At 35.4% G+C, this 19,529-nt stretch overlaps 1 protein-coding gene across 1 annotated transcript; it reads right to left on the reverse strand.

Moving 5' to 3' along the window:
• Positions 1–3,425: 3,425 nt before the first annotated feature.
• Positions 3,426–19,529, reverse strand: Smp_169770 (hypothetical protein; the record flags this gene model as incomplete). The annotated part of the gene is given in 12 exon segments (XM_018792627.1): positions 3,426–3,441; positions 5,406–5,671; positions 7,101–7,364; positions 8,611–8,764; positions 11,643–11,806; positions 11,812–11,847; positions 16,371–16,567; positions 18,751–18,855; positions 18,906–19,053; positions 19,101–19,203; positions 19,245–19,329; positions 19,367–19,529. Coding segments are annotated over 12 exon segments (1,701 nt in total).

The following is a 19,529-nucleotide window of genomic DNA, read 5'->3' on the forward strand; positions in this document are numbered from 1 at the left end:
TTCGGTAATCAAGGTGACAACTAGTTAGTAGCAGTAACTGATTGAACCTCACTATAGGTAATACAGCACTAACATTATATTCCTTTTCATTAAAACTGTAATTTGCTTAAGTAATTAACGAATCGTTAAGGCAAAAAATTAATATATCACGGTGTTGAACCAAGTCAGTCATATGAACGTTTAAGCGTGCACACACATGATTCCAACCAAGTCGCTGCACAGCATTAACATAACGAGATGAAATTATCAAGCTACATCCCAAAGTAGTAGAAAAAACTAAACATAGGAAACATGACTGTAGGCGAAAATATGGGTTCATGAACTGTAAAAAAAACCAAGACAATTTAGAAGCCTATATTCTAATGTAGGGCGAACATTGAATGTATTTGTGCCATATTGGATGATTCTGACCCATATTACAAAGTCTCTAACCGTTGGTTACGAGGACAAAGCGTATCACTAAGGCGGTTTAGACAATAAAAACTAACCAATGATCTCAAGTCTTCATTCGTCCTACAGCTGGTTTCCGTTCATTGGGGAGATTATGCGGATGATCATATCTCCACAGACTAAATGGTTGAAAAAATTTAGGCCAATTACAACCTTCTTTATGCAGCTTACCAATGTACAAATACTATGGTAGCCTACTAAATGAGCATTCGAGCCTAAATCTGCCGCACCATAATATGCCGTACAGTACCAACACTCAACAAAGAATTATACTTATTTAAGAACAATTAATAACCCTACCATTAATACTCTTATTATAACCAATAATCTCATTCTCACTAAAATGGTATATTATACTATGTGCGGAAAAGGAAAGATTTTAAAGCAAATGATTAACATTTAATGATCATTCTTCTTTATGAAAAATTTTTTGAAGATAATTATTGTCGAACTACTCAATATTTAATGCTGACTGAATGTTATCGATTACATGTGAAAAGTGATCAACAGTGGGATCGAAGACGGGCATCTCATTGTATTCGAAACTCAATACCAGTCAACCAGTACATTAAGCGACTACTGTATTTGACCTAATCTTACAGAATAGTAGTCATCATCAACACCAGTGGTTTACACTTTTAAGGAATCATCTTTGAAAGTTGTAATAGATCAACATTGCCAATGAATATCAAATCTACATAATAAGTTTTATTCGCTAAATAATTCCGACTAAATACAATACAGAATATTTCTCTATACTAAATTCATTTTCATCAAATTTTGAACTGAACTAATTGTTGGCGAAAAAAGGTGTTGCGGAGTATTCACCCGCAAAAGTTTAATCTTTAGATGAGACTTGTAAAACCTAAGATAAAACGTAACAAACAAAAAGCACATCAACTAAACACACTTTATTACAAATACACATATATTAATTACAAAAATGAACTGATACATAGATAATTGAAAAATATACATAAGAAAAATGAAACAACAATAATAGTTAATGCATTTTTCCATGTTCTATTCCTTTATCATTATGATCATTATTCAGAAAATAGCTAACCATGTTAATAACCATAACGATGTATATCCACATGTAATAACTGGCCATGTCCAACAACCAAATAAATCTGCTTCAATTAAACTTTGTAAAATACATTTTTCATAACAACTTCGAATAGCATTTACAATTGTGGGATAATGTTGTTGTTGTTGAATGCTGGAATTAATGATACATACTACAATAATTAATGTTGGTGTAAATGTAATTAACCAGCCAATGATAGTGAAACATTTTACCAGTTTCATTGTAAATGATCTGTAATAAAGGATTATGAACAAAAACATTATTATTAGTAATAGTATTATTTTCATAGATTTTATATTAAGCACTGATACTAGTTAGACCACCGCTTAAAGTGTGGAAGCGCTAGACAATCATTTCGATCTAGTATGGAACTCATCGGCAAAGCGCGTCCACGACTCCGCAACTGAGAATCGAATGTAGCACATTTGGTATTACGCATGAACACCTAACCTTTAGACCACGGGGCCGGCATTCAATGGCGTACGTGTCCAATTCTAATTAATTCATTACTATTATATAAAAATATCTCTAAATAGTTAGATTTGGCAATCACTTTATTGATATCAAACGGTTATTATTATCAACTGGTGACTAATTTCCAGATACCTTTTTCTAGAAAATAACATCCAAGTCGATATCATCAGTTACAATAATTAATGTCTGTATATACCTGATTTGTGTTACTTTAAAAACTCAATTCATTTTGGAGCACTCAGTCTGACATGCATGATGCGAAACATCTTTACGAAGTATGGAATAATCCACCAAATATTGGGGGCACAGTTTATGCATGTGGTAGACAGGTAGATATATAGTTGCTCAAACCGAAGTACGTGGAGTAGTGAGGCTCGAATCAATCCACAGGTTTTTTATATTGTCCACATATATAATTGGGAAATTCATGTACAAATGACATTGCCTAACGCACTCAGCTACCCAAAGAGCTTTTATACCGTCTCTATTCTAGCAGTCCTAGACCTAGTGAGATCTCTCATATATAAAACCGATGTTAAATTCGAAAATTATATATATATATATATACATGTTGGTTTAACGGAGATTTATTAGAAATCATTCTCATTGACAGCTACAGAAAGACATTACAAGAACTTCTAAGGAATACAAATGTATAAAGTGGACGTGAGACAACATGGCAAATACTAATACAGGTTCTGTAATAAATTTTCCTGACGATGACATCTTGTTGATCACACAGAAATTGTGGCTAACGTACTGATAATTATGAGTACATATTGAGATAAAGAGCCGATCTGATTTAGACCATTGGAAACCTGAAAGCACTGGACAACCAATACGACTCCGCAACTGGAAATCGATCCCAGGATCTTCGGTCTTGCGTGCGAACTCAACCTCTAGACAAGTAAGCTGGAATCCAATGGTGTACATGTCTAACTCCAATCTATATGAGCAAGACTGAATGTCCCAAGTTCGATTTCCGGTTGCGGAGTAGTGGATGTGTACTGCTAAGGAGTCCCATGCTCGAACAACATGGTCATCCAGTGCTCCCAGGTTTTCGATGGTTGTCTAATTTAGATTAGTTCGTGATTTTACTGACATTTGATGATCTCCATGATCACATACCGACTATGAATATGTAGTTCAACGACGCTTACATTAGGTTGTTTACAGGGATCGACAAATAATTCGTACTTTAAAAAATTTCCTTTATTAAAAACTGCAAAGAAAAAACAGCACCCACTTTTTAATCTCCATATGATCTTTTCTCTGTACAAATAAGTTTAACAGAGGAACAGTTGGAATGGCGAGAACAACAGCTGATGATATATTTAAGCATGCCAAACAACTTAAAAATAATGCCCAACTAAAAAGACATAACTGGCCGGTAAAATCTTGTTTATCTGCTTCATATAAATTCAAAAGCCTATGAAATATGAGAAAATCAATAGGGAAAAATTAGACAGTGGAAAACCATGATGACAGAAGAGGATGATTTCTTTTATGAAAAGATTTTACGGGTGATTGTTTACAAGGGATCAATGACACCAGCTTAAGATATTACTAAAAGTTAGAAAATGTTGAATAAATGTTTCATCATAGTATGGGACTTCTCGAAAACTTACACTTATGAACTTGTCAACGATCAAAACCTAAGGAATCTAAGCTCTTACGATGGATACATGGTATTTAAAACACAGTTTGCATTTAATGCTCCACACTTCAAATAGCTAATCTTTACAAAACCTTCAAACAAAAATACAATAATGTGCTTACTGGTGATTCGTTTCGAGATGAGTTCCTGAAATTTTAGTGGGAAGCTGTGACTGGTGAAGTTAAACCATGTCAAGAGTGAAGTATTCATCATCGATGGAATTGGATGATCATTGTGGTATATTGCGAATCGATTTAAGTTAGAAATGCAGACCGTTAGATTCTAACTCAGTGGTCTAAGGGTTGAGGGCTCGTTGCAAGACTCAAAAGCAGTCTGCTTCGACGTGTTATACTGGCTAAAATAAAAGTGAGTTGAACAGAGGCTATTGGTTTCTAAACAAACGCTTAGCGTCATTCTATACAGTCACTGGACTAGATCGTGCTATCAAATAACAATCTTAATTAATCCATATTTCATAGTGTAAAGCTTTAAACTATGAAATATACTAAATCTCCACAAAACCCCTTCTGATAATTAATCCATATTTGTAGCAGTTCCAACATTATGATTAACTGACTAGCTTGAATATCACGATGTTATTACTCAAGGCTTTCAAAAGGCTAACTGGAATTATTTGAGCTATCCGGTTAGTGAAAGCTGTTTGATATTAGTTAAATGTAATTTGATGGTTTTCCCGAGAGTGAGTTTTATGATACAGGTCAACATCGGTGAGTCCCAAACAGATATGAAAAACTCAACCAAAAAACCTGCATTGGTTGCTCAACACTCATCTGAGGTGGTTGATTATACATATATATGTGCTCACATGAACTACAGAGACAGAGAATGAATAAATGGATCTAATAAATATGGAAGTTGACATCTTGAAGAACATGTATTACTACGGGTTGATTATGTCACGGTCATACAATTTCCAACTGTTGGTTGGTTACAGATCGAATACTGACTGTTGAAATTTATAGCCATCTCAATGTGAAGCATTAGAAGATGAGAACTACAGAAGTTGTGTTATCAATACCCGCAAGTTTACTTTTCACCTAAGTTTTATATCTAGCATACAATTCCATACCGAGTGTTTTTAGGGGTATAATGGCAGTTGTCACTTCTTGGCTGCTAACATCGTAGAAGGATACTAGTTCTTAAGGTACCTTAAAAAGGAAAGTGGGTTAAAGGCGGTTTTTATGACCTAGTAGCGTGACCTCAGAGTCCAAGGAACAACTTTTTGAGGTTCGTGACACATGGGCTTCTTGTGAGTAGTTTCAGACGAGCTTGCTTCGTACTCCGAAAGCTTTAAAGCCGACAACGGAAATCCCTCAGGTAAGATGAGTTGTGACATTTACATGCCCAACATTTTATAAACCACTCCTTTTGTTGCGAGAAGCCAACATCAGTGCAGACGCTATTTGAGAGCAACATCTTACTGATATCATACCTCTGTACAACCATGGTCGTCCTAAGAACTCAATTTTCTGCTCCCGATTTTACCGCTTCCTAACCAAACTGTATGGGATGGTCGGACCTAGGGAAACGAGTTTCCCGAACAAAATAGCTTGACTGGATGATCACCCATATTTACAAGTCTCACCACCCAAGTCAAGGATAGCGGCTACAATCAGGCAACACGCATTTATGGCACCAGGCTGTACGGTAAATTCATATAAAACAAGAATTATACACTTGCTTTCAATAACAATAAATAAAAACAGAACTTACTTTTTTATGATAAGCATAAAGATTGGTAAAACAATCATTACGGCAATAATTAAACTAGTAATACCGATTAGAAATATATCAACCAACTTAAAATTGGAATTGATTGATTCATTACGAACTAATAATAAGTTGGATAACTTGAATAAATACTTGGGTGAAGAATGTAGTAAAAATCCCATGGAAAAGCATAAAGTTAGACGTAGGATTAAGCATAGTATATATGGAGGAATAGCGCTAGAGTACAACGGTGAATCAGATTCATGTTGCTGTAAAAAAATGAAGAGGAGTATGTTAGTAATATATATATATACCCTTCTCCACGAATTCACTCTTTCTTATCGAATCATATTATTTATGCTGAATATTTTCTGCTAAAACTGATATTATTACCACTTCCATTTGTCTATTTGTTTTCATAACTTCATCTCTGTGCTGATATAACGTGGTAACTCTAACCAATGCACATGAGTCCCAGATTCTACACTGATTATGACTGACTATGACTCAACATCGAGAATACGAATCTATAGTGAATAGACAAGTAACATTATCACTAATAGTAGAAGCAATCATTACACCGAATTTCGTGATGGTAGTTGGTATAATTTAATATTATAATACTGAGAATTATGTACAAGAAAAAAAAGTTAGAAAAATCTCAGTAGCCAAGCCAAAAATCGATCCATTTTGTATTTCTAAATACAACTCCAACATAATTCATATACAAACTCAGTATAATCAGATGAAATTATTGTACTATCAGAGTTATATCTATTCGATTAAATTAACTGATTTTTAGTTGGTAAGGAATAGCACAAATTTGACCAGCATTACTATTTAGAATTTGAACCAGTTAGTCCGATGTATTAGTATTAGATAATGTTAACATGGCAAGTATAACCCTATAGTCCACTGAATGAACCATTATATATATATGAGAGTTGTAAAATATTTTGAATTAATTGGATCGAAGGTTCTGGGTTCAATCTCCGGTGTTTTGATCGCGAATGTGTACTGTTGAGTCTTAATACTAGGCCAAATAGGTCGTCTAGTAATTCTTGATTTTCAAAGATGGTCTAGCTAAGTCCATAATTTAAATTGTAAAAATACACAAACATCAGAATTATAAAGACTCCAATTGACCAGTCTCTATTGGTATATGTACAGCCTGAGTGGATTGCTTCGACAATGCTATTTAGTCACAAGTTTTTATTAAAGTTGTATGATGATTAGCATCAAATTTTGGGACGCGAAATTTGTCTTATATGGGACTCATCAGTTAGAGTCACCCGCATCCCAGTGTTGATGTTCACACTGTACCACGAACCCAGTACCTTTCAATCCTAAAACCAAAGTACTATATACTGAGCTGCAAAGTCTAAGTAGCCACTAACTTGTGCGATGAGTATGGATTTTATTCGTAAGGGCTTGTGTTTTTCTGTTATTGATGTTAAGGATACGAATACTGAGATGAGATACACCTAGCTGATGAGTTCCAAATAGGACGAAACTCGCATTGTGAATCCTACTTATGACCATTATATAACTTTGATAAAAACTTGTGGCTAAATTTTTTCAACGACGCAATTCGCCAATGATTCACACTTCCTAACAGAGACTGAATAACTGCAGTCCTTTATATTACACAACAAGAAAATACAAAACCTTATCAATATAATTAAAATTAAAAGTTACCTTTTCATTTTTATCATTTTCTCTTTCATTCACAATCGACTTTTTTTCAACTACTGATTTTGTTTTACTACGCTGACGAATTGTTTGGTTATTATTAGTTAATCGAGCATTATCATCGACTAATTTCTCAATATGATGATTATCCAACTGAGATGAATTGGAATCGGATAATTTATCTGAGTCTATTTTTTTACTCAAAATCATTTGATCATCATCACTGTTATCCGAATCGGATTGATTTAAGAATATCCAAAAGAGAAATGGCTAACAAATTATAAGTTTTTGAGAAATATGGTAAATAAAAAGAAGTGATGTATTAAGAGATGTATAGAGTAAATGAAAGATACGCTAATATGAAATTGTTGCCGACTTTGTTAAAAAAATCAATGTTCTTTGTTTATGCTAATACAGTTGATGGTGTACATATTAATCAGACACGAGAACGAATCTAACATACTTAGGTAAACTGAGTGACTAATAAACACAACGATGGTACAATGGTGGTAAAACGAAATAATAAGGAGAGTTTGTGTTTTAAAGAAAGACAAATTAACAGATAAAGACTACAGTGAATAATTCGTATCCACATAACCCTGAGTAAGTTGCATCAAAGTACTTCGTTAAAGAACAGAGATTATCACGAACAGCAAATAGAAAAATCAACTAACGACGATGTTTTCCGTTTGATCTTATGGCATGAAAGGGTAAGTTTCGAATAATATCAACAGAATTTTTGTTCCAAGGGCAAAGTTATCACCTAGTTTCTAAGTGACGATCGATTAATAATTAGGCGTTAGTGCAGCGTAGCTTACACTGCTTCAATGTTCTCTGAGTCTTGTTGTCTTCCGTCTTTGTCTATTCTGAATCCAATACATCGTACCTGGTGTGTACACTTTTCTGTACGTAGACGGAGGCCATCTTCAGCTATATGTGATAGCACCGAACCGAATTGCCTTACTAAATGCATTTAATCTACTCCTATGATTATATTATCCGAATAAGCCCCATTACCTTGGATATCCTGTAAAATGGTGTCCATTATTTGTTGGAATATGGAGGATGTTGTCTTAACTCCGAAAGGCAGTCGGGAATAAACCAAATATCGAAGTTATGCAAATAAGTAGACTACAACTTGATCGTTATCAGTTCAAAACATAAGACCTTCCTTAACATGGAATTCTTCTCTCAACATCAGAGCCATGAGCCCCAAATACTTAAAAAGTAATATCAACACTCCTTAAACTGACTGTCAATCTCTCACAGTACATAACTATAACACACTCTCTCTCTCGTCATAAGAACATTAAACTCTAATAATTAAAATTAATTATTAATTTAATAAATCTATACCTCATTTCTTATCGTTGGGAACTAGTATCAAGAAAAGAGTAAAAAAAACAGTTCAATATACTATGAAATCATAACTAATCGCCGTTAATTAATTAAAACAACTTACTAACTACTGATAAGTAGTATGATTAAGTAAAATCAAAACGTTTACAGAACCAACCTTTAATAGAAGGCTTAAAATCATGATCAAAACTGGTGGCATATAAACACCAATTGAAATATATCGATATGGATTAGGGAGAAAATAATACCAAAATGATTGGTGAAATCTTTCTTGTAAATTATTGATTGAACGAAGAATACCTTCAAGTAATCTGAAATTACACAAATAATTATTATCAATATAAAAAGAAGTAATTATAATTATAATGACATAATATTCGTTTACAGTGGTATATAAATACAACAAAAGATACAGATTACATATTATTTATGTGTACATTTAAAAGTATGTTGACTAGAAGGACAGATAGACAATCACTTACTTTTTCTATAATACATATCTCTAAGAAAGCCTACACCTTCGAGGAAACAATAGTCTTTGATAGCAGTCAGTCAGTCAGTCACAACGTAGAACTTCGTACGTACGTACATCAGTTCGAGTTGCCATACCACATTAGCACAGAGATGTAGTTGTCGATTCAAATCCCATAGTGGTAGAAGTAGTAGGAGTATAATCAGAAATACAAAAGATTAGGGTTTGAAGAAATTATTGAAGGAGTATAGTACAGTGAAATAAATTTGGAAAGAGAAAAAGATAGAGACATGAGGAATTCAGAAGATTAGAAGTTGGTAGAACACAAAGAGTGGATGCACCTTCGCCATTGCAAACGATTTTGAGCCATGTCATTCAAGGTCTCTAACCATAGATTGCTATCATCTCGCGAATCCCAACCAGGTAGTCTACACCTACCAACATGCCCCAGACCACTTGTCAGTGACTTCATGGATTTATGCCATGTTTTGGTCTGGCCACCCCTAGCTTTCTTCCAACCTACTCCTACACCATGAAACATTGCACGTCGAGGCAGTCGGTGGATGGGCATACGTAACACATATCCCAGCCATCTCAACTGATGAAGTTTCACTACTTCATCAATCGATTTGCCATCCTTACCTAGCACCCGTTTCCTAACAACTGCATTACTTACCCGGTGGTCCCAGGATATACGAGCAATGCTTCGAAGACACCTGTGATCAAATACTAGTAGCCTACGAATATCCTCTACTCTTATCGGTCATGTTTCACTGCCATAAAGTAGGACGGAGCGAACTGCTGCACAGTAAACACGTCCCTTTGTTGCTAGACGGATATCTCGCCTACGCCATAAATGACGCAAGTTAGCGGAAGCTAGACGAGCCTTCTGTATCCGTGCTGAGATTTCGTCACACACCAGACCACAAGGGCTGATGAGACTCCCAAGATAAGTGAAGCAGTCAACGCGCTCAACTACTTCACTCTCTATCATTAGTTCAGGTGTCGATGCAACCCAGTCCTGAAGTAACATTTTGCACTTTGAGGGAGAGAATCGCATTCCGAACATGCCTGCATAGTTGCTTTTAGTGGTCAGAAGACTCTGCATGTTGCCAGCGTCCTCACCAAGTAAAACTATGTCGTCGGCGTATTCTAAGTCAACAAGTGAGCCTCCCGGTAAAAGTTCAATTCCTGGAGATTGAGATGATGAAAGTGCTATCTCTAAAAGTATGTCAATGACAAAGTTAAACAAGAATGGGGACAGTGGACAGCCCTGACGAACACCACTTGAGGTAATCAGTTCTGATGACAGTTCGCCATAGGCTCTAACTCGACCAGTTGTGTTCGAGTAGAGAGCCTTTATGAGGTTAATGTACTTCTTTGGTACTCCTTTCACTGACAAACACTGCCATAGAACCTCACGACCAACGGAGTCAAATGCCGCCTTAAGGTCAAGGAATATTACTATTGTGGGACGTCTGAATGAATGTCTATGTTCTAGGACCTGACGTAGGGTGAATATCTGGTCTATGCAACCACGTCCAGGTCGAAAACCAGCCTGGTTTTCCCTAGTCTGCTCTTCACGAGCTTTGGTTAGGCGACCTAGTATTATTGAAGCTAATATTTTAGACACTATATTAGTCAAACTGATCCCTCTGTGATTGTCACAGAAGGACTTTTGTCCTTTCTTATAGACTGGCACAATCAGTGATTGGGACCAGTCAGATGGAATTACGTCCAGTTCCCAGATTCTACCTAAGACCTCAGTCAATCTCACTGCTAGTCTTTGATAGCAAATCCCGTCTGATGGACACCGAATACAACGTGAATGTTATGTATTCATTTAAAGTGATCAACAGTTCAATTAATTGCAATTATAATCGAGCAAGTTAAATTTACATGTTCTCATCTATATTTCTAAACCTTGTAGATTTTCTTTCTGTCATATTACACAAAAAAATTAATTATTTTATCTAGTTTACAACTATAAACCTAAACAATTATTGCACTATGGATTTTATTTATTTATTTAAACACATAAATATTGGTACAAGGAAGCACCAGATACATATGCGCCGCACAAATCTCATTTGATTTGTGTGAGGGCTGTGATACTGCCCAAGTGCCCGAACTGAAGCAGATGGTTTCCTAAGGGAGCCACACCCGGAGCCTTCGATCTAAAGGTCTGATCCACAAGGCAGTGGAGCATCGTCAGGAGATGCATTCCCATGGTAGCCGGTGACCAACGATTGATTCATACGCCATTTGTTCCCTCAGGATACTGGAGCCCATGTACACCATTGGTTTGGAATCAGGGTTTTCCAACTTCTCTAGGTGGACATTCCGTATCCATTAACCCGGTTAAAGTGCTAGACATTCGCTTTTCGTCCTCTCAACTTCGTAAACAACACCCGTGGTGCGAGAAGGCAGTGAGTAGGACTTCCCTGGCAGAGGCTATATACGCGCGGTCATGTGAGAGCATTTCGAGAGGGAGAGCGGACTCTCCCCACTCTCGGCCGTACCAGGGCATTTGGGGACGACAATTGAATTCTTTAAAATTAACATGATGTTATTATTTAGTAACAAATAAACTTATCAACTTGTATATAGTTAAAGATTGAAAGTAACAAAATATAACATGAACTTAATACATTCTGGAAATATTGTTATTTTTTACTTTATAAACGAAACCAACTGTATGAAACATGTATTATTACCTTGTAACTGAGAGAATTTCTGAGCTACGTGGAACTGTGGATCGTTGTTTTTGTTCTGCCCGTAATGTAATAGCAGGAATTTGATAATTAATTAGAGGACCATGTAAACCAGTTGGAGAATTCGATCCTTGATTCCATACTGCTTTTATTAGCCCCATCATATCATTTAGTCTAGTTTCAAGTGTAACCCGTCTATAATCATAAGACTAAAAGAGCGAGTACAAGAAAAATTAGGAAATCAAAGGCACGAAAATATTGTACGGATGAAGTTGATCATCAACAGACACCGGTTTCAATTACAACAGAGATTACTTATTAAAATATAACAGAACACTGAGGAAATAATATGGAAAAAAGATTGTAGTTAATTAGTTATAGATAGGCGATAATATTTATTATTTTGAAGTTTATCATAACATGGTTAAATCCTACAATCCATTTTTCAAAACCTTGTCAACTTGTAATATAATACGACTGTTAACCAATGTTACTGATGAGCATCCATGTTTATCCACGATATAGTTAACCACTTAAGGTGGATTTTTTTAGTAAACCTGAACGAACCCATCTTCAAAGGAACTAACTAATAAAGGCGGATCACTACTTTGTCGGTTGATTCGTAAGAGTTGACTTATTGAGATTTTTTACATCAAAATGACATTAGCCTCCCATATTGATTCAATTATAAGATTAAAAAGAAGTAAATGGTAATCATTTGTGTTTGAAGTTCAGGTGAAATTACTGAGAACGGATGTAAATTACTCAACCACCGATCCTGAGATAATCGCAAGAAGAAAAAAAGACAATAACAACAAGGTTCCAGTGTTAATGTATCAGGTACTTTAGACGATCTTTTACTTTTATAAAGAACTAGTGGAAGTTACATATTTTCGTATAAAAACGGAAACTTCGATTGTCGTAACTTTCTTCTGACTAAAGAAACAGAAATCAAAAAAGCAGTTGTTAGTGAGACTATCTCGGAAAAGTACAGAACTGTGATTCATTATCAGTCCGGAAGATTAGATAGATGGGTATAAAACGAACAGTTTAACTGTCTCCCACATACCCTTCAACTAGTTACCCTCTATGTCTAATTAACCTGAATGACAAATTGATACAAGTTCTGTAACTATTAAAAAGGTTGAGAAAGCTATGAGCAATCTAAAATGATGAAGAACACCAGACCCTGGTGGATCGACTCCAGAGTTCGTTAAGGATGGTGATTTAGTTTTAGTGGTTAAGCGAAGAGTAAACAAGGGAAAACCAGGCTGATTTCAGACCTGGACGTGAATTAGTGGGGTGAAAAATCACTCTTCATTAAGTTTTAGAAAATACGCATACTTATCAACACAAAACTATAATGATCGCTACATCTTACTTAACAGAATCCAGCTGACTACGGTAAGGTCTGGAAACTATGAAGTTAATGAACCAAAAGCTACTTAAATAAAATTGATATATGACCGGCCTAAAACAACTGTATTTTGGGCACTTTGATCATACCCCTAAGTTTGACAAGACCTCCACTACTGACTCCATTTCCTCAATAAGGTATCTTTCCACGATCTGGAAGTGACAATTACCCTTAAATCTATAACAGCGCTCGAAATTATTTTGCTCACAACCAATTCACCATCACCACCCAGAGTATTCAACGTCCAACCTTAGTATTATCCACTTAGTGCCTCCAATATACACCATCACTAAGCCCTCGAGAGCATCTATTGTCGGTGATTAATGATTTATCTAAAACCTTAGTTAATAAAAAAGTAACTGGATTTTATTATTAGAAAAATAAATAAACCAACTGTTACGCGTAAATATAAAATATCAATTTCTCACACTTATGCGTGATTGTTAATTATGGTTATGATCGAAGAAAGTATATAATATACGGATGAATTAACAAATAAGACTGATGAAACTGACCTACGGGGCAATAAAAAATGTCTCGTCGTATCTAAAGTGAAAATATTTTCTACTTTCACAGGACAATCTACATTTGTTTGAATACCTCAGTGGAGTTTAACACTATACACATGAGATATTTTGATTTTACGGAGAATCAGTTGTAATTTTAATTGTCTGAATAGTATGAAAAAAGAAAACTCTTTACTATCTTCGCAACTTCAGCTAGTCTAACTAATCGAACAGCTATTTCATAAAAATATCTCAGTACTATCTTTGAAAGAGAGTACGCGATTAGTATGTGGACAGGAACATAGACAACAGAAGTACAAAATAGTAAGTAATACAAACAATTCAAAAGGGAAAGGTGACCAAACAAAATTAAGAAATCTCCCCTGATATTTTAGGCAACAGCTGATCTCTCTTAATATGTAGTGATGGTGTTGCTTCTTCCATCCCTCTTGATGTTAATGAACCCCAATGGCATTTCTGGAGAGACTCATTGATGATACAGAACAACTAACGGGGTACAATAGTTGTTTCTATCTTGCACATTCCTGACCTAAATTCTTATCGCCTAATTCCCAATCACCCTTGTACTGTTTCTGTAATATCTGTTTACTTCTTTTGTGACTCCAAACATTTTGTTACAGCTTTCCCCCATACATTTGCATATTTGGCTTTTGTTTTCAATTATCTTGGGTTCACATAAGGCATATCTATTGAGTTTTGTTTTGGATAGGTATTCTGACCAGTTAGGAGGAAGATGCTATTTGAGTGACTTGATGTCTTGTTGTAATAACCGTATCCAGCTTTTTTGTATTTACTTCCTTTGTATCGTTTTTGTTGTTTATTTTGCACTGAATAATTCTTCTTATTGTACTGTTAAGTTTTCGGTTCACAAATTACTATACGTATATTCTAATTTGTCTCGTTTTGATCACTAGGTTTCATAATCATTTTTTCTCCAGTAATTCTTCTATCACAACTTGCCTTTAACCAATTATTCCGAGGATCATTGTTCTTGCTGTGTTTAGTACTGTTTTTAGTCCTTTCCAATCATTCTTAACACCATAGTTTCCATCCCATATGTGCTATGTTTATCACTTATTTACCATGATAAACAGAACTGGGTTAACAATAACGACTAATAAATGACATCATTTGCTACATTCTGTACAATTACTGTAAAGAATATGATTTTGCATCAGATTATTTAGTATCGATAGATGACTAGTGAATATAGATAAAAAATGTTTGTTAGTGAAAGTCGCTAAACGTCCGAGTTACTTGTATAGTTATTTACCTTAAGATAGCCGATTTCAGATTTATGCATAATCATGAACCTGAGCGACAGGTATGGTTAGAACGATGAAAATTGATTCCCAACCTTAGTAGTAGTATAGCACAGTGTTTACGTAACCCATCATAGGTGAAAGTTGCAAATGAATTTCACACTTAGCAATGGATGAATAATAATTCCTAAATGAATGAAACAAATAAAAATGAAGGTTACAGAAACCCAAATTTGTCTACTTTATACAGTGCAATTCGATTATTCATACTGTTTCAGTCACTCAGACATACGCGACGTAGAACCTGACATACATTCCATCGGTTTAGGTCGCTATATTACGCCACCACAGCACAATGAGATGAGATACCAGAGTAGTAGAAGAAATAACAGTATCAGTAGTGTAAGAAACGATTAGGTATCGAAAAAGAAAAAGAAGTATAGGAAGATTTCGGGATTTAGGTCCTGAAGAAAAACTAAGACTAAATGCACATGTACTATCGCGAACGATTCTGAACCATGTCACTCAAAGCATCCAGCTATTAATTAACAATGATCACGCAGACCCCAATCAGTTATTCTACACTTAATAACATAGATCAGTCCAGTTGTCACTCACTGCATGGACTGGTGCCACATATTGGTCTTCCCGCCCCTAGCTTTCTTCCAACCTACTCCTACACCAAAAAACACTGCCCGTCAAGGTAGGTGGTGGTTGGGCATACACAGAACAAATCCCAAAGACCTCAGTTAGTGATAATTCCCTACCTTGTCAATCAATTTACAATTTTTAAATAGTACCTTGAGCCTAATCTCGACATTAAAAACAAAGGTTATTCGTAGGTTGCTAGTATTCGACCATAGATGTCTCCGAAGTATTACTCGTATATTTTGGAACCACTGCTTCAGTTTGGGCACCTGGGTAGTATCACAGCCCTCACACAAATCTAATGAGATTTGTGCGGCGCATATGTATCTGGTGCTTCCTTGTACCAATATTTATGTGTTTAAATAATAAATAATAATAATAACTCCTCGTAGTCATAAATTAGAATGAAGCGAACTACTGTATAGTAAACGTGTCCTTTAGTTGGAAGACAGACATCCCCCCCTACTCCACAAGTGACCCATATTAGCAAAAGCAAATCGGATCAATCGAGCTTTCTGAATCCATGCCAAGATTTCGTCAAACCAGCCTATCAGGACTCAGAGACTTGCAAGATAAGTGGGGCGGTCGACGCACTCAACTACTTCACTCTATCATTAATTCAGGCGCTGACGCGGGCCAGTCCTTAAGTAAAATTTTGTATGGAAATTTTTCCCTGAATTATATAGAAATGATTTTCACTAACTAGTGTGGGCCAATCAAGAGATGATCTGAACCTTTTAAAGCTTTTAAGGCTGTTTGTTTTCAGAAATTATTATTTATAACAGATGAACGAATGAATGCAAGAAACTCAGATTAAACGAATTACTTGTCGAAGAGTAAATATATGTATAAGAAAACTACTTCTAACGTACCTTACCTGACTATTAACACGTGTTACCACAGAATGGGCTTCAGCTAAACGAACAACAGTGTTAACTAAATCTAAATTGGCTAATAAACCATTAGGACCTTCAGGCAATATATCGATTGCTGACTGGTACAAATTACGGAATTCCAAACTTAAACCAGCTTGAATACTACCACTTCTACCCCCAAGTTCTGACCAGAAGAGATCTGTAGGCAAAAAGAAGAACAACATTTGAAGTTATTGTTAAATTTTGTAAAATGTAGTAAATTAAAGCCCCTGAATCTGTTTTTTTCAGGATGTTAAAAATTCCGTTTTCTAGTATCAGTAAATAACTTTAATAAATTTAAAAAGTTATTTTTGGATCACTTCGTGGTACGTAAACAAACAGTTTTTCCTTAAGATTCCTCTAAAATTTATCAGTTCATCAATTTAGTTTTACCTTTGAGTCTATATTACAGTGTGTTGCGGCGTGTTCGTAAGTCAGGATTACCAATTGTGTTGCGTGTTCGTAAGTCGAGATTACCAGTTATGTTCGTACGTTGAAGTTACCAACTTTGCTTCGCGTTCGTAATTTCGGGACCGAACGAAGCGAAAATGATGCGCATTGGAGATGGCTGGGAAGCCAACTCGCTATGAGCAAGCAGTACTCAACATTTATAGTCAGACAAAAATGAATGACAGACATATGTTGAATAAGATACGAAGGCTACACATATACGCTCATATAAAAATACAGTCAAGGTTAATAAGCGAATAATTAACAAGATCAAAATATGACTCAATGTATAGGTGAATTGGCTTGGCCAGTAACTAGAATAAAGTATATGGGCTTAACATATAAACCGATACTACAAGTGGTAAAGACCTATCAACTGACTTAGTGAAAAAACGACGTAATCTTGTTCGGCAAAACTCTGATGAGTTGCACTCTCAGATCAATAGGAGGACTTGAGATTACATGTTTTTATACGCAATATTCAGGATAATTGATACAATGGACAAGAATTAGGCCAAACAGTTAGGTCTTAATTGGTTGGGTAGTGAGTGACCTACAAACTGATTTCACCTAACAGATTATGACAATTTATTATATTAGTTTTCGTATAAAAATATATGTATATACATGCCATTTTATCGGACAAAACCATTTTCCTAGCTAGTAGTCTTGCTTTCCGCCTCGAACCATTTAGGAGCTTAAATTGACAATTAGTTCTCGTGAGTAGCCATCACTAAACCACACTTTGTGCAGTTGCATATCATCGATTGATCGGTATTCGCATTCATTTTAACAATCGAAAACTTGGACCATAAAATCCTCCTTCGTTGTATAACTGGGTCAAAACAGCGTGTAATTTATTCCATAAGATAGAAATGAGTGAGTATACTGACTTCATGTGATTGGAGTCCGTGTGATTATCTTGACCAGTGGTTTAAGACACATGGCTCAAAACCGGTACTGATGCATTCACTTCTTGTCTAGCCCTAAACTCTGTTTTTAAATTATTTCCTACACTTTATTCTGTAAATTCATTCTCCAACCATTTTCTCCACACCTATTCTTCACTATTAATAACACCGCTACCACTTTGGTACTCACTTTGATAGTTTTATCAACTTGTATTATGTGGTGTGGGAAGTTTCCTTGATCAACGCTTCCGCCAGTTTTTAGGGTTCCTATGCTGATTAGGACTGACTGGTCACCTCACTTGCCTACGCTAGTATCTGAATGGTATGTAACTGCAGAAGTATTAGCACGAATGCATGAAACTCACTCAACATTTATTTACCAAACGTTGATGAAACGATAAAATATTCATCAGTAGTCAAATTTACTGTTTAGTAGTGTGGTGTGGGTTACTGATATCCACATAAGTAGTGTATGATGATGGTCGGGGATTGAATGTATTTCAGTAGAAGATCGATAAGAAGAGAACAGAAACGGCACGCCATTGGTACGAAAATGCATGAACAATTATAATCGGATACTATGAATGGATATTTGCAGAAGAAACAGTCGAATCGAGACAATTGGTTGTTATTTTGTAAATTAACTGTTCACTATATGGTTCTCGTATTTTAATGAGATATTCTGTAATGTTGTGCTAAAATACATTCCATTGTCCCCACCCGTGTTCTTTGTTGTCTAGGTGACATAAAAGCACTTTAGGCATTTAATTAAGTGATTTTGAAGCAATCTTTAAATATAGTGATATCACTATCGCAATATTTAGTATGAACTTTCCTAAGCAGAGTAAAAAACTTGGGTTTGTGATTACAATTGGCTGAAGTGAACTAATAACTCGGAACGACAGTACCCAGGTATGAAACATAAATGCAAACTGCTTTAATAATAAAACATTGCAAGGATAAATTTTTAAAGTAAACTTACTGTCTGAATTTATGGTCCCATGGTAAGCTTCAAGCCATGCCATCAAACCAATATATTCATATTCCGGAAACAGGAATATTATATCTTTAGCCCAGTGTATTTGATCTGTAAATTTGAAAAGTCATTAAATCATATAGTTTCGAAATGTTAGTTACTTCTGAACAATTTACTCAGGGATAAAACATAAGCAAGACTTCCAAAATAAGTTGGATTATCACCTAATGATGTAATAATCACAAGTGCTTCTGTTCGACCACCACTTGGTGACCTCATAATGCCGTATAAATTCGATCCATTAATCGACTGTAGTAGAAACGTTTCACAGCATTATATGGGAACAATTGTCATACCTTTAAAGGCGAAAGTATATCATGAGAAAAACTGAAATCCTGCGAATAAACTTCTAGACCGATTGTGTTGAGCTGCATAAATAACCATTGTTTTAAACCAACACTGAATATTTTCATCTACAAATACAATAATTTGTTACTTACATCCCATTAGATTTAAATGCCTTCTTAGATTCTTCATAAAACTCAATAGAGGAAGAAACATCATCGAAGATTTCATTTACCTGACCTACAAAGAAATCTTTCTACATGACCAATGAACATACCAACAAGTAGGGCATTCTCACTCATATAAGTTTTATAGTTGAGCTCATCTTGAGACAGAAGACAAAACCATATCAGCCCAACCAGATATAAAAGAAAACCGAAAAGTGTTGAATGATTTTCAATGTATTTGAAACACTTTTCTTTCTTGTTGTATACTTGCAT

This window comes from Schistosoma mansoni (genome assembly GCF_000237925.1).
Source record: "Schistosoma mansoni, WGS project CABG00000000 data, supercontig 0235, strain Puerto Rico, whole genome shotgun sequence".
NCBI lineage: Eukaryota > Metazoa > Platyhelminthes > Trematoda > Strigeidida > Schistosomatidae > Schistosoma > Schistosoma mansoni.